At 39.8% G+C, this 15,193-nt stretch overlaps 2 protein-coding genes across 3 annotated transcripts; one reads left to right on the plus strand and one right to left on the minus strand.

Moving 5' to 3' along the window:
* The first annotated feature begins 1,617 nt into the window (after positions 1-1,617).
* inpp5e (inositol polyphosphate-5-phosphatase E) lies at positions 1,618-6,905 on the plus strand. 2 transcript variants are annotated; one of them, XM_018750824.1, is made up of 12 exons: positions 1,618-1,689; positions 2,312-2,749; positions 2,885-3,129; positions 3,930-4,053; positions 4,148-4,245; positions 4,406-4,530; positions 4,624-4,743; positions 4,945-5,052; positions 5,161-5,322; positions 5,616-5,731; positions 5,986-6,122; positions 6,362-6,905. In XM_018750824.1, exons 2-12 carry the CDS (start codon positions 2,366-2,368, stop codon positions 6,492-6,494), a joined length of 1,752 nt encoding a protein of 583 aa, XP_018606340.1. In that variant the 5' UTR covers positions 1,618-1,689; positions 2,312-2,365; the 3' UTR covers positions 6,495-6,905. The 2 variants fall into 2 exon arrangements, with proteins under 2 accessions (XP_018606340.1, XP_018606331.1); XM_018750815.1 differs by having other exon boundaries at positions 2,312-3,129.
* Positions 6,906-9,006: 2,101 nt separating this feature from the next.
* On the minus strand, positions 9,007-14,922 carry LOC108933549 (uncharacterized). The gene is made up of 7 exons (XM_018750708.2): positions 14,635-14,922; positions 13,938-14,044; positions 13,651-13,765; positions 12,472-12,584; positions 11,978-12,077; positions 11,567-11,688; positions 9,007-11,438 (listed from the first exon to the last, which is right to left on the minus strand). Exons 2-7 carry the CDS (start codon positions 14,026-14,028, stop codon positions 11,311-11,313), a joined length of 669 nt encoding a protein of 222 aa, XP_018606224.2. The 5' UTR covers positions 14,029-14,044; positions 14,635-14,922; the 3' UTR covers positions 9,007-11,310.
* Positions 14,923-15,193: the final 271 nt, after the last annotated feature.

Here is a 15,193-nt window from a genome sequence, read left to right on the forward strand (position 1 = left end):
CACCAATGTTCAGCCATGGCAAGATCATGCTCCTTTTTTAATATTGTGGTTTGCTTCTATCCTCTGATTGTCTGATTTATAATACTATCAGACAAAGTAGCTTGAGGTCATATAATTTACAAGTCATCAAATTACTGTTCCATAATAAATTAGACAAACATTTATAGAATTCAGTTCTCCTAGTTGACAAAAAAGGGGACACCGTGCATGAAATGTAGTTGGATGGGTAGCTTGTGTACCCCTTCAGAGTTAAAGTAGGCACCCATCTATCCTAACTAGAAAAATCATTTGCACCTCTTATGTTGCACCAGAGTCAAATAAGATAATGCAAGTAGAGTTGTAGAAACTTTTCACTGCTAAGTGGCATTACTGTTGAGTTTTCCTAAATAATTGAAAAGTACACCAGTGTTAAATTTGGTCACCTTAAGTCATGTCATTTAAATGAGGATCAGCTCACTAAACCAGGTGAAGTGCGCAGTGTGTCAATCATCCCTTTATCCCTCCCTTGCTAAAAACCTCTCACCCTTCTATCTGTGTGTCATGCTTTCATGTACACGTTGCCTTTTGTCTTCCTTTTCTCTGACTCGTGCCACTTTTGCCCCAAAATGACCACACAATGGGTTGTCGCTGCAATTTTCGGCGTTTGTTTCGGAGCCAGCAGCCTCTCATCTATGAATTTCCAACTGTTAACAGCTGTGTCATAGTCAGACTAACATGATGAGTTCATCTCTTACAAGGAGGTGTGGACTGAGCAGAGAGAGCCCCCTTGTAGTGATGTATACACAGGTGTAAAGGTGCTTTGTTTGCCATTTTATCCATGCAGCTGTGTTTATGCCTGCGCTTGATCCCCTTCACGCTCCGCATGCTTCCATGAACGTTGTATCCTCATCCATCACATCACTCAGGCCTGGAAATGGGATGTTAAAATTTCATTTGGATTTTGTCATCACCGCAAAACCTTCCTTTTTAACATCCTACATATGAACAGCTATTAAAGCTACCAGCAGATAAAAGTTCTATAGCATGCAAAGAAACTGAAAATGGAAACGGGTGTGGAAGAACAAGGGAGGTCTTCCGCAAGATCAGAACACTAAACCCCAACTTGAAATGCTCAAAGATGCAAGCTGGCAAATAGACAGCAAAGATCAAGCAGAGGTGGAAAGAGTACACTGATTTTGGAGATCTGTACAGCAGATGCTGGGATCTGGGACATATGAACACAGTAGATGTGAATCAGAACCCTAAATACTGGAGAATTAACTACTTTCTGTTCTGTTCGCGTAGTCTGCGAGGGGACATAAAACCTGTCCGCATACGTTGCTAACGCACACAGAGCAGGCCGGCGCCTGAATTCCATTTCTCACAGGCTGCAGTTCCTCCTCCCAGTCAAGCGGGGCAGTATGTTGGAGGCGCCGCTGCTCTGAACGCGCCAACAATGTCCAGCCCTGGAACGAGCGCGTTCGTTACTAAGGAAGTGATTCGCTGCCATTTAGCTGTTAAAGGGAAACGGAGCATCTGTTTAGTTTTTATTAAAAATAAAAATACTTTAAAAAATTGCGTACGCTTCTTATAATCGAAGTACCTGGATTTCCTCTCCTAACATAAGATTTTAACCGCAATTGAAGTGAGACAACCGTCGGCGACGGTCATGCTAAGCAAAGATACAGTTTCTTTGCATTTTCCAATTAGGTAAGTTAAAACAATGCACAACACTCTCAGCTTCGTTGGAAAATAAAAGTCAAGTCTTGTAGACCGACAGCTAACCTTTCCGATTCGTTTTCGTGCGTTGTTAGGCGGAAAACAGTCCCCTACAGTCGCGTTTTTATATGGTGTCCAGGCAGAAAAGGTAACTTGATGTCACGTGATCGTTTCCTCGCCCTCGTCACGAACGAACGGTGTCCACGAGCTCGAGTGTCGTTTGACTTGTGGAGACTTTCTAATCATGTTTCACGTAGCCTCTTGACCCTACAATTCATTTTCAGTAACTTTGCTATTTTCTATACTGATTCTATCTGCCTGCTGTGTGACACTGATGTAAATTACCCAGCCCATGTACCTCATTTTACGTTTTCCAGCAGCAGGGTGTAGTTTTATGTTAGTCACGTGCTTCCATTCACTGTACGTTTTAGTGAGTAGTTTCTTTTGCAGTAGACATAACACTAGATTTTATTGCAGATCTGCTCTTTGTAGATTTTCCAGTACACTATAAACAGATGTCAGTGATTCAGTACTCCACCTGCATAAATAAAATATTTTGTGCCTCTGAAATAACTTATCAGTTAGGATTAACAGTTGCGTTGTTACCTTCTAGCTGAAAGACATGTGATTGCATCGTAAAGTGAAGACCTGGGGGATTTCACTGGAAATGACAATGAACGAAGTGGAAGTGAAGGATCCCGGTCAGTTTGGTGGTGGGTTGAGGCTGGAGAAATCTTGCAAGGATGCTGAGGAGTTATTCAACAACACTCTTAGATTCCCTTCAGATGAGCTGGACCAAGGAGATGGTGCAACCTCCTCCTCCCCACAGCAACCCCTCCTACCTAAGCCCCCTAGGGTTTTGAAGAGCAGCAAGGAGGTCAAGGTGAGGAGGAGGAGGCTGAAAGCTCTCAAGACGAGTCAGGAGAGTCTGACTGACCGAACAGGGACAGGATCTTCATCAGATTCCCTCCACGAAGATGGCGTGGGACTGCCTGCTTGTGGCAGAACTACTCTGCCACCAAGCAGACAGTGGTCTGTAGATGGGAGTCAGGTGGGCAATACAGTGGAATTCCACCTCTCTAGAGACCATGGGGGTAGCTTGTCTGAGCTTGAGAATACCTTCAAGCATAATGACTTCTTACTGAATCGTGTACCATCCTCCAAGATCCGCCTGTCCCCTCTCCAGCCTTCAGGACCGTTGCCTGCTGTGGAGCTCTCTGTTGCCTCCACGTCCTTAAGGACAGCTAATCGGATTGACAGGGATTGTTTGGATTATGGCGCCGCGCGGAGAGGAGGGACGGAGCGGCTGCACAGGAACCTCAGTGACAGCCGGTTATTGGAGACCATGGTGTCAGACAACACCTCCCTCAACTCCATGAAGTCCTCCTTCAGTGTGTTGAACCCCATTCGACCCAGCGATGTGAGGAACAGGTAAAGTTTTCTTCCTAGGTTCCATGAGATTTCTCACTCATGGTCTCCAGCAGTCGTCATATTAACTCTAGATTAATGTAGTGTGTTTTATAGCATTTGATTATTTAAGGTTTATGGTAAACCAGAGTGGCAGATCAGTCTATTCTCTTATACAAAGCTATAGAGTCAGAACTTGGAAGGGTTTTGTTCTTCAACATTATATTCCTAAAGTATGTCAAAGTTGTAAAAGTTGCACAGGAAATCATGCTTTATTAGCCAAATTGCCATAATTTTGAAATATTTTAAGAACTGTACAGGTCATAGTCTTAGTAGAATGTCATATTGGTAAAAAAAAAAAAATGCTCTACAGAAAGAAGCCTCATTCTGTAATGAGCATCTTAGTTTGGCTGCGAGACTAGAAAAGTAAAAGTGACGGCTGAGAGTAGAGAGTGACAGCTGGGGGACAAAAAAAGATTAAGAGAAGAGTAGATTGGAGAGAGAAGAATGGAAGAGGACTGTGTGGGGAGAAGCAAGTAAAACTACATAGTGGCTCAGGACATGTAGACACTTAGTTCTGAATGAGGGTGCTCATTCATCAAGAAATAAGGGAAACATCTCTGGATAACAAGAGGAAAATTCTTTCAAACTATGGCTTATCATTGAAAGGTCTTGAATTGCTTTGTTTGCTTCTACTTTGATAAAGATAGATGAATTTCTTGCCAATCATAATAAAACAGAATGAGGAAAATCAAGAGCCCACCTTTTGGCTGCCTCAGTCACGGTCCTTTGCTTCTGTCTGTCCTGTTCATGGAATTATACAGGAGCTTCCTGGAGGGCAGTGTTTTGGGGCATGGTGCACTACTTGGTGCAGAAGAGCTGGATCGATATTTCCCGGAGAGGAGAGTGGGAATCTATATTGTCACCTGGAATATGCAAGGAGAGAAGGTTGGTCAGAGTTTTACAAATTCAGCCTTCACAGCAGAGCAGTTGTAAAGTATGGAAAGCAAACAATAGTGTTAATTGAATATTTGATCTCCAGGGTCTTCCCAACAACCTGGATGACCTTCTGCTCCCCACAGATTCAGAATTTGCTCAAGACTTCTATGTCATTGGAGTCCAGGAAGGCTGTGATGACAGGTACTGCATCGCAGGGTTGTGAAGAAACATTTTGAACTTTAAACATTAAAGGTTTTTGAAAATTGGATGTACAGAAGTATGCTTTAAGTAAATGAGTTTTTTTGACATTTTGTGGAAGATCTGAATATTCACTTAAGTTTCTGTGCCTTTGTCTAAACAGGAGAGAGTGGGAAATTCGTCTACAAGAGACTCTGGGGCCTTACTATGTTATGCTGTACGCTGCCACACATGGAGTACTGTACCTTTCCATATTTGTTAGGAGGGACCTCATCTGGTTTTGTTCTGGTGAGACCCAGCAGTTCACTGTGTAGCTATAACATGGCTTTGCATGGCAGTGTTCCTTCTCAATAACCATGGTGACTCCCTTCTGTTGGCCAGAGGTGGAACATGCCACAGTTACCACACGCATCATATCTCAGATCAAGACCAAAGGTGCTGTTGGGGTTGGATTCACCTTTTTTGGCACCTCCTTTCTTTTTATTACCTCTCACTTCACTTGTGAGTATGATTTCTTTGCCTGTTACTCTTGCTGTTTCAGCACAAAAGGTGTGATTCATTCCAATTTCTGAAAAAACAGCTCTCTAAGTTAATGATCTTGATCAAATGAAATCAAGTGGAATATGTACAGAATAAATGTTTTAAAATCCTGAAGTTGCCAGTTTTTTTATTCCATCCTCACTGTGGTTGTCTTGGTTTCAGCTGGAGATACGAAAGTGTATGAGAGGATTCTGGACTATAACAAGATCATTGAGGCCCTGACACTTCCCAAAAGCCTTCCTGACACTAACCCCTACCGCTCCACTTCCTGTGAGTATCCAGACTCCTCGTCTATATATACAGAACATCTTGCTGTAAACTTGAATTTATTCACTGTGTGGATGTGGTTGCTATGGAGTGATTATTTTGTAATTCAAGCGGATGTGACAACCCGATTTGATGAGGTGTTCTGGTTTGGGGACTTCAACTTCCGCCTTGGTAAGGACCGAGCAGGAGTGGAGGCCATCCTGAAGGATGATGTGGAGTCAGACATGGGCCCACTACTACAGTATGACCAGCTCTCCAAGGAAATGAAGGATGGTATGTTTGTTTATTCCATTTAGGGATGGGGTAGATGTAGAAGTGAGTACCTAGTATGAAAACGAAAACTTGGTGTGTTATAATATAGTTATAGTCAGTTTTACCTTTAGTATTATTCATTATTCTTAGATAATGAAGCGGAGCACAGTTGTACAGTGTAGCATAAGAAATTAGTTTTTCAAAATTTGTTAGTACCCCATGGCAGTATAGCTAATGAAACTGGATTTATTTTATGTTTTTAACTAGTGCTGCTGTGATTAAAGAGGGGTATACTTATTTTCACTACCCTGCAGGTGCTATCTTTAAAGGTTTCCAGGAAGCACCCATACAGTTCCTTCCTACATACAAGTTTGACATTGGCTCTGATGTTTATGACACTACATCAAAGAAGAGAATTCCTTCGTACACGGTGAGGAATGTAGCATTCCCCTCCCTTAAGAATACCTACCTTTTTATTGTGGCCGGTTACTGAAAGGTTTGGTGCTTTGCATTTTCGTAGAACTATTTGCTAAGGAGTTTTTATTATTATTTTGAAGTAATTAATACTTCATGGTAACTTGAACAGGTTACGAAGTGAAGAAAGCACATAATAACACAATCATGTCATGGTGTACTGGGTTTTCTTCCTATTTGCTGAAGTTTCTTTTTCCTTGACTTGTGAAGGACCGGATTCTGTACAGGAGCAGACAGAAGAATGACATTAGTGTAGTGAAATACACCAGCTGTTCGTCTATCAGAACATCTGACCATCGGCCTGTTATTGGCATTTTCCACGTTAAACTCCGACCAGGAAGGGACAAGTAAGTGATGACAGCCTAAAAACTTCTGTAAAATGACAGTGAATTCTGAGAAGCGCAATGAGTGCAGCAATCTGTGTTTAAAGCAGACATAATAAAATGAACCTCCTTAGCATGAGTTTGTTGTTTTAATTGATGAGCTACATTGGCATCAGTGTACTTTTAGCCTGTGTTTACATTCTGCACCAGAGACCAAAATACAGCCATATGGTAAACAAACTAAAGGTTTCTCTGTATTCCAGCATTCCTCTGGGGGCTGGCCTGTTTGACAGGGAACTCTACCTGGAAGGTATTCGCAGGAGGATCACTCGCGAACTGAAGAGGAGGGACGCCATGAAGAGCCAGAAGAACAGTACTGTCTGCTCGATCTCCTGACCGGAGGACCAAAGCAAGCCATTTCAAAGACTTGACGTAGGTTTTCAAGCCTTTTAACACAGGTAACAGAGCGATAAGAACTTTGTACATCCTCTGTTCACTCAAGTGTGGAGGTGGTTGTGGACCAAACACCGAGCTTTCTGTAAGATGAAAAACAGAAGAACCTGTTTGTTGGGCAGGGCTGGTTCACAACTACAAGAAAACAGCCTTTATTATACACTTTTACAAAAGCTGTGGTTACACTGCTTTAACACCAGTGTCTTCTTTTTTGATAAATTGTTTAATTGATCATGCATGTGTATACATTGGCTCCTCAACTTAAAAACACAATTGCCGCTGGGACTCTATCCACTTTTGTCTTAAGTCAAAACTTTATTTTAACACTAAGACACAGTAAATAAAAACTTAATAATACAGACATTCCTCAATTTATTTTTTATTCAAATTTGGGTAAAAACATCATATAATAATTAATATAACAAATACTTTAATATTTTTATTAAGTTCAAGGTACATTAAAGTTAAATCTTCTGAAAAGAAAAATACATGGACTAAACGGCTCCAGTTTAGTCCTGTTGATTCATCCCATAAATGTACAACATGTTGTTTTGTTGTTAATCATCACTCGAACACCAGATATGAGCTACAAACACTGTGGAAATGAGCTGAATTAAGGCAGTCACACACACCAATTTACTGCTATTTTTCTGCTCAACGGATAAACACAGGTCGCCTTTGTTTTGCCACAACTTTTAGAAAAAAGGTGAAGATAAAGTGAAGAAAATGCAGTTTAAAAATAAACTAGAAAATGATGAAAAATTAATAAAATGAGGAGCCATTGTAGAATATTTTTTATGTTTTGTACATCGATATTTAACCAGCCTCTGGGTGAATATCCATTTTTTATCACTAGAAATTTAATAATACTGTGATATTCTGTAAGTAATTGGACTAATATTTAGTTTGAAGAGTTGGGATCAGCTCTTGGTGTAACAGATTATTCCAGGTGGAATTTATTCCTTGAGGCAAATACAATATTTAAAGTTTTTAACAACAGTTACTGATGCTGAACGCATTACAGGCACTGAATGGGAGCAAAGAAATAAGGTTATGTTATGCATTGCCTTAAATATCCATCTCTGAAATCCCTCTTGGGAAAGTATGTTCTTAATTTAATGATTCTGTTGCCTTTCATATTCATGGAAAATGTCTTAAAATCATTAAAGTTTTAATTCTTGCATTGATATTATAGTACATGGTCAGTGTTAAAAGTGACAGACTAATGCAATCAAATGAACCTTAACCTGTATTTACTATATTCTGAAAAACTTGATGTTTTTTTTATAAGAGTTGTGACTTCCAATAGACTATAATTACCTGCCCATCCTCTTTTTCTTTGTGCTAATAAGAATGTAGCTGTACATATAAAACAGTGCCTTTGCCACAAAAACAGGATTACCTGTCACTACTGGGAGAAGTAAGAACACTTTGTTCCCAGTTGTTTAAATGGCACGCTGAGCTGAACGAGAGACATGATACTATCTTTCATTTAGTTTTGCAGACACAATGTTTTTTTTTTTTTAAAAAAACACCATCATATTATCCACATTTTCTCATAGAAGCAAAACACCACATTTATTCTGATAAAATCTTTTTGCATGAGACACCAGAAGTCTATGTATTATGAAAAGTTACATAGCTTTCAAAAATTGGATGGCTCCAAATGTATGTCTTCTTTGCATTTATTGTTACTAAGTACAGTTGGTGCTTGACTTTTGAACTTTCAAGTAATGAACTTTTCACTGATAATTTTTTTTGTATAAGTGTTTAGGCTGGTTTGACAGTTAAAATCGCTTGTCTAAGTGTCACCCAATGCGCAGACAGTGTGAATGCGCATAGTAACCACTCCCTAGACTTTTTGAAGAGTGGAGAAGGTGGAAGAGAAGCAAAGGGAAGGTGAACAACCTGTAGAGGTGTGGCACAGTTAATATATCTGGTTCATGGAAGTGAGCAGGCATGAGGCAATAGAGGATGGATTGACATGTTTTACTCACAAATATAAAACAATGGTACAAACAGATACAAAAATGGACCATAAAACACACTTGTGTGTGTTTGGCAGCATCTACATCCACACCAAACAAGCCTCAGTCCTCTATTTGTCTGCATGAATAAGTAAGTGTACTGCAACTGACCCACATCAGTCAGCTTTGGCAGGGCATCCCAGAGGTTTTGCTGTGTTCCTCAGTGCTGCAAGATCATGCTCTGGCTTCTATATGTACCAGTTTTGATCTGCCAGTGAAGTTCCAACTTGCCATCATCTTCATTCTGAACTGAACTGCTTGTCAACTCCTCCATGGCTCTCAATCTGCCAAGTAGCATAGCCTATTACTGTTTTTTACAGCACTCTTTCCTTGGGGGTTGATGGTGAAAATTGTTATGGTGCGTGACGTGCAGTAGAAATCACCAGATGAGAAGTAAAAATCCAAAAGAATAATGATCTTATGAAGAAATTAGAGAGCATTTAAAAGAGCTTTCAGAAAGACATAAGTTTTATGACAACTGAAGAACAAAAAAGGAAGAGTGAAGGTTTTCCAAAATATATTAGAATCAAAAAGGAATTTCAGCTTATTTTCAAAGTTGCAAATGGACAAATAACTGATGAAGATCTTATTGAATGAACTGATTTTAACTGATGGAGCGCTTTGGCATTGCAATGATTTCAGCTCATGATGGATCCCATTTGGGACATTGTCCCATGGTCAGTTCTGGGATTTCCATTTTCTCAAAGTGCTCCTTACCCCTCACAGTTAATGTCGGGACACCCCCACGCTTGCTAAGAACAGTTAGTTCAAAATTCATAGACCCAGACACGTAAACCTATGTTGCACGAAGTGTATGTGTGCTCTGCAATGGATTGGAGTGCCATCCAGGGTGGACCTTGCACGCTACGATTCCCAGGATATGATCTGGATCCCTATAACCCTGAATTGGATAAGTAGTAACTACAATTGGGTGACAGATCCCAACATAACCTCATTTCAGCATAAGAGTAGTAGGAGTCCCTATCATCACAAGGGGGTCAACAGGTGATTTAGTGGTTAGCACTGCAGCCTTGCACTTCCAAGACACAGGTTTGAATCCTACCTCTTGCTGTAGCACCTTCAAGTTCCTCCCCTGAACTGTTGCTATATAATTATCCAGTTGTATAAATAGGTAAACCACTATGTTGCTTTGGAGAAAAGTATCAGCTAAATCACAGTCTTAAAGCAGAGAATGGGTCCTCAGTCCAGTGCTCACATTTCTTATTCCTGAGCAACATTAAGGCAGACGCCCTTAATCTATTAATAGACTAACACCTTCAATAATATTCATACACAATTCATAATTCATGTCCTGTTTTATTGAAGCAACATTACACAATATACAGTGTGCTGCAGTACAACAAACTTGTACTTTTCTTTGTTTTAGAGACACTTTAGCACTGTGCAGGGGCGCGACGGTGCGGCGGGTTTGGCCTGCGCCTGCTCTCTGGTGGGTCTGGGGTTCGAGGCCTGCTTGGGATGCCTTATTTCCAGTTCGTCCTTCAAAGCTATATTTTCGTTCATTCACCATCATTAATTGCTTGTCTAGTGCAGGCAGTGGTTCAGTGTTTACCTCACAAGTACAGGACATAAAACACAGCACAGGGTACACTAGACAGACACATTTTCATAGTTTGGCTCCTAGATGTTTATGCTATAAAGAAATAAAGTTCTAAAAACACTTTCTATGTTACTCTGCAAAGCATATGGACACCAAGTTGTTAGAGGTGCTGTGTAGTGTTAATGTTTGACATTAGATGGTCTTTATTTAAATAAGGTTAAAGCTTTATTTACAGTAGTGTAAGGAGAGCCACGTTATTAAAGGAACCAGGAGGTAGCATATTGCTGAAAGCTACCACCTTCAGCTAGGAGACATGAGGTTTGAATCCCACCTCCTGCTGTAGTACCCTTGAGCAAGGTACTTATCTTGAACTAGTAACAGCAAGAATGATCCTGTCCTGCTGTATAAACGTGTAAAACACTGTAAGTAGCTTAACATTGTAAGCGGCTTTGGAGAAAAGCATCAGCAAAATTAATAATCTACCATTTCAACTGTAATATTAGATATGCATTAATTGATGGTTGTGATTGGTTGAGACTGTCAATATGGCCAAACATTGTTCTTCCATCTTGCCTAGCACTAAGCATAATTAAGCTTCTGTACATAGTTAAATTAACTTACTTGATGTGTTTTTCTTAAATGTTCCTCTGTTTACTTTATCACTGTTGTGCTGAATAACTGCTCTGAATCAATAACCAGGGATGGGAGTTGTGCTGCTTGGAATCACTTGTATGTGGTTGAGTACACGTGTGTTGGTGTAGTACCTATTGCATTTTTGTCAGGGTCACACAAAGTAACTTTATGGTAGTAAAATGACAATGTAACATGTGAAAATGTCACTGTAATGAATTTATAACCATGCCATATAACAAAATGGTATCTATTTTTTCTACAAATTGTTTGAATGGAGCAATTTTGCATTGTACAGGACCCAGTTCAACGTAGTTTTAACAATATCCTTATATTGCCATTTGTTTTATTGTACAACCATAAACTATCAGCTGCCATGACTAGGACTAACTTATGAACCTGAATGTAAAATAAAGTTTTAAGAGCTATTTTTAAGAAGAACATTTGACATTCTGTTTTAACCTTTGATCTTCCTTTCATTTAACTCCTGCACATATGCTTCTTTCTATGCACTCTCTATGTAACTGAATAGAGGAGTCTATCACAGCTTGGGTGCATCCAAACCATCCAACACTAAAACTGACTGGGCCTTCTGAACAGCCTGCTCCAGCATAGTATGGTCACACAGAACTTGCTTCAGAGTCTTAGAGTCCATCTCCAGTAACATTCCTGGAAGGAAACATGTTAGCATCAGAATCAACTTGGTAGACATGGATGCAAAAATATTTCTGCCAGGGATATGGACATTGCAGTTCTAAATGATGATGGATGCCAGATGCCTTGTAACGACAACTCACCAGTGATATCAGCACAGTTCTTTGCATCAATTTCTTGTACAGCCTGAAAGAGCCTCTCCCCCAGTCTTTCTGGATCATCAGGGTCAGATGAGTCACTGATATCTGTTTCCATGGAATTATCTCTTTAAAAAGACAAACCAAGCAAAAACATAGTAGAACAATACTTACATACAGACTTAAAAGTATATGCAAAACAGGCAATTGAATCTTCAAATCTCCAGGAGGTGGTTTCTTTCATGCAAACCTCCACATTTTTTTCCACTTGCAAAATTCTACTTATGGTTAAATTCTCCAGGCTTGAACAGCTTTTCAAAAGCTAAAATATAGAACTCCCATGCACAATAACCCAGACTTATGTGTATTACATGTCAGCACATTCAACAATCAGGCACACCGTTGCACAGTTCTTACTCTTTCAGTGTTTCTAGTGCCATGTTAATCCTTTCTTCTAAAAGACCAGGGTCTGAAAGGAGCTTCTGCACCTCCTCTTTCTTTTGCTCCAGTAGCATACCTTCACAAACCAAAATTGAATAAATATAAAGGATGCAGAATAACTTTAATAATAACAACATGTATGTTTGTCTATCACAATACATGTCTGGTGACCCAGTACATTTCATATTAGGCTATATGTAATGTATGTTAGCATATGATTTTCCATTATAATTACACACTCCCCTAAATGCGTTTTTAAAAAGAAAGGAATCCATTTTTTTTTTTTTTAATTTTTTTCTTGTGGAGAAACTGGGGGAAGACAGTTTTGGTTGATGAAACGGCACAGTATAATTTAGGATTCAAATGGAACCATCCCACCAGAAGACAGTACCGTACCCAGTTCACCACAACACCCATACAAACACAGCCTTTAAACACACCATTGTATTTACTTTCGTGCACTTAATCACCTGTGATTTTCTCAGTGAGGCCAGTGTTATGGACATCCACCAGTTGATACAGCTGTTCACCCAGAGAATCAGAGGACACAGACACTTCATCTTCTCCTTGGCGCCCCATATTGCTATTTTAAGGGACAGAAAGGTCGAAGGTATAGAATCTTTCAAAATGGCACATAACTACATCACAATCTACACTTTAACTACCAAAATGAAAAACACACAGATGATGAGACAGCTGGTAGCATAGTGGTTAGAGCTGCTGCCTTCGGGCCCAAAGGTTGTAGATTTGTGTCACCTCCAGCTGTAATACCCTTGAGCAAAGTACTTACCCTAAATTGTTCTAGCAAAAAAAAAAAAAAAAAAAGATTAAACTGTATACAGGTGGTCCCCAATTTACGATGGGGTTACGTTCCCCAAAACCCATCATAAGTCGAAAATATCGTAAGTCAAAAATGCATTTAACACACCTAATACACACCTCTGCGTGGCAAACTGGGAGATGCAGATTGCTGTTGCTGCCAAGCATCACGAGAGTATCGCGCCGCATATTGCTTACCAAGGAAAAAAAAAAAAAATCAAAATTAAAATTCGATGTACGGTTTCTACTGAATGTCTATCGCCAGCTCACCATCGTAAAGTCGAAAAAAATTGCAAGTTGAACCATCATAAATTGGGGACCACCTGTAAATGAGTAAAAAAAAAAAAAAAATTATAGGGACCTTACCATTGTAAGCTGCATTTGAAAAAAAGTCTCAGCTAAACAAATAAATATAAATGATAACTGCTGTTAAACAACTAAGAAAGTGGTGCTCATAATTAACCACTACGGAATTTTGACCAATGTCTTGCCACCAGCTGTTCTTACAAAAGCAAAACACACACACTTTCTGAACCGCTCGTCCCATACGGGGTTGCGGGGAACCGGAGCCTACCCGGTGACACAGGGCGTAAGGCCGGAGGGGGAGGGGACACACCCAGGACGGGACGCCAGTCCGTCACAAGGCACCCCCAGCGGGACTCGAACCCCAGACCCACTGGAGAGCAGGACCCGGTCCAACCCACTGCGCCACCGCGCCCCCAAAAGCAAAACATTGTGAGCAATACAACCTCAAATCTGCGCAGAAAAGCTGATTAGTTTCACTTTACGTGAAAACCTTAACTACCGATGAAACTGTGCTCCTGACTCACCTGGTGTAATCAAACGAACTGAGAGCACCAAGCGCTTTCTCCACAGCCTTGGTCAACATGGTCTCATTCCTTAACATCTCTGCCAGAACTGAACTGGGCAGCTCCAGCAACATTCCTGCAAAATTTTAAGACTTTAACCGTACGCTGACAGTATGACAAAATGCTGAGCATCAAAATTGTAAGTGGAAAGGCAGTAATATAACAGGTAAACTAACTGATCCATTCAGCATTGAAAACCTGAAAATAATTTCCATCAAATAACCTGTCGATAGTGTTCATGGTAGTACCTGTAAGTTTTCCCGCCATGTCCATGTGTCTGGGATAAATGAGGTTATAGAGCTGCTCCCCAAGCATCTCAAGGTCCTCTTCATCTTCCATATTATACAGTAGAATACTGTACACAGCAAGATGATTTATGAGGTTTCAATTTCTGTCTCAACATTTCTATATTTTGGTAGAAAAATACAACTAAATAGCACAGCAGACAATTATTCACTGAGTGAATTTTTAATTATGAGTGACCCCATTGTAAGTAGTGTATCTGTAAGTCACCGCAGTGAATAAGGTGTGGGCTGGTAACACTACATAGAGTTCATTGGAAGTCACTTTGGAGAAAAGCATCTACTAAATAAATAAATGTAAAATTCTGTGAGTTGGTGTATTTATTGCGAATGCTTTACAAATAAAGTCAGTCATCCATTTATGACTGAAAACTCGTTTCACGTTTGTCCTGCTGGGTAGACTTCTTTGGGGTTACAGAGCCTCACTTAAGTTAAAATGAAGACTCTTTTTACCTAACCAGACTTTTTAGTAGTGAACTCCAACATACAGTGCATTTAATTACATAGCTGACCAAGATTACACAAGTTTTTATATGTACTGTTACATAAAAAAAGGAACGAGTATAATAAAACAATTAATCAGATCATCAGAACTCATAGCGTTTCTCAGTTAAATTTCGGGAGCAGACTACAGAATACTTACTTTTTATCCAGTGGGCTGACCGTTACAGCTACATCATGTCATGATGATATTCTGTAGTTTGTTTTTTACTGAGTTTTGCACTTCAGTTTCACTCACTCACTGTTTTCTCAGAACACGACAAACAACAAAGTTTCATTACTCACAGCCACATGATGCTGGCTAACTGGTTTAGACAGAGCCCAAGTGTAACTATAATCATTTTAAACGTAGTGCATGATAAAGAACATTTTTTTCCGAATAACAACCATTTGCTCTCTATCGTTGGTATAGTCCTGACACCCATCTGTCTTTAAACCGTAAACAATTTGTGCCGCGCACATTGATGACGTATTGAGGCCGGACCTAAATTTCTGTAGGTGTTTAAGCTCGCCTTCTAGTTAATGTATCCTTCCGAGCTACTGAATGACTAAGACGTAATATCTATTGAAAAATAACTCATCTTTAAAGAAAATTTATAAATGTATGTACTGAATTTTATTTTTTTTAAATTATAATTTCCAAATGCATTTTGTTTTTCAAAACATAAAGAGCACAGGCGCATGAATCCAAGAAACGATCT

Source organism: Scleropages formosus, chromosome 6 (assembly GCF_900964775.1).
Source record: "Scleropages formosus chromosome 6, fSclFor1.1, whole genome shotgun sequence".
NCBI classification, from domain to species: Eukaryota; Metazoa; Chordata; class Actinopteri; order Osteoglossiformes; family Osteoglossidae; genus Scleropages; species Scleropages formosus.

Excerpts from the sequence above, each read along its gene's own strand:
- LOC108933549 (XM_018750708.2), bottom strand. The coding sequence starts at position 14,028 with ATGGAAGATGAAGAGGACCTTGAGATGCTTGGGGAGCAGCTCTATAAC. Across the intron at positions 12,078-12,471 it reads CCTCACTGAGAAAATCACAG|GTATGCTACTGGAGCAAAAG; the intron begins GTGATTAAGTGC and ends TGGTTTGTGAAG. Across the intron at positions 11,689-11,977 it reads GCACTAGAAACACTGAAAGA|AGATAATTCCATGGAAACAG; the intron begins GTAAGAACTGTG and ends GTCTTTTTAAAG.
- inpp5e (XM_018750815.1), top strand. The coding sequence starts at position 2,366 with ATGACAATGAACGAAGTGGAAGTGAAGGATCCCGGTCAGTTTGGTGGT. Across the intron at positions 4,054-4,147 it reads GGAATATGCAAGGAGAGAAG|GGTCTTCCCAACAACCTGGA; the intron begins GTTGGTCAGAGT and ends TTTGATCTCCAG. Across the intron at positions 6,123-6,361 it reads CTCCGACCAGGAAGGGACAA|CATTCCTCTGGGGGCTGGCC; the intron begins GTAAGTGATGAC and ends TCTGTATTCCAG.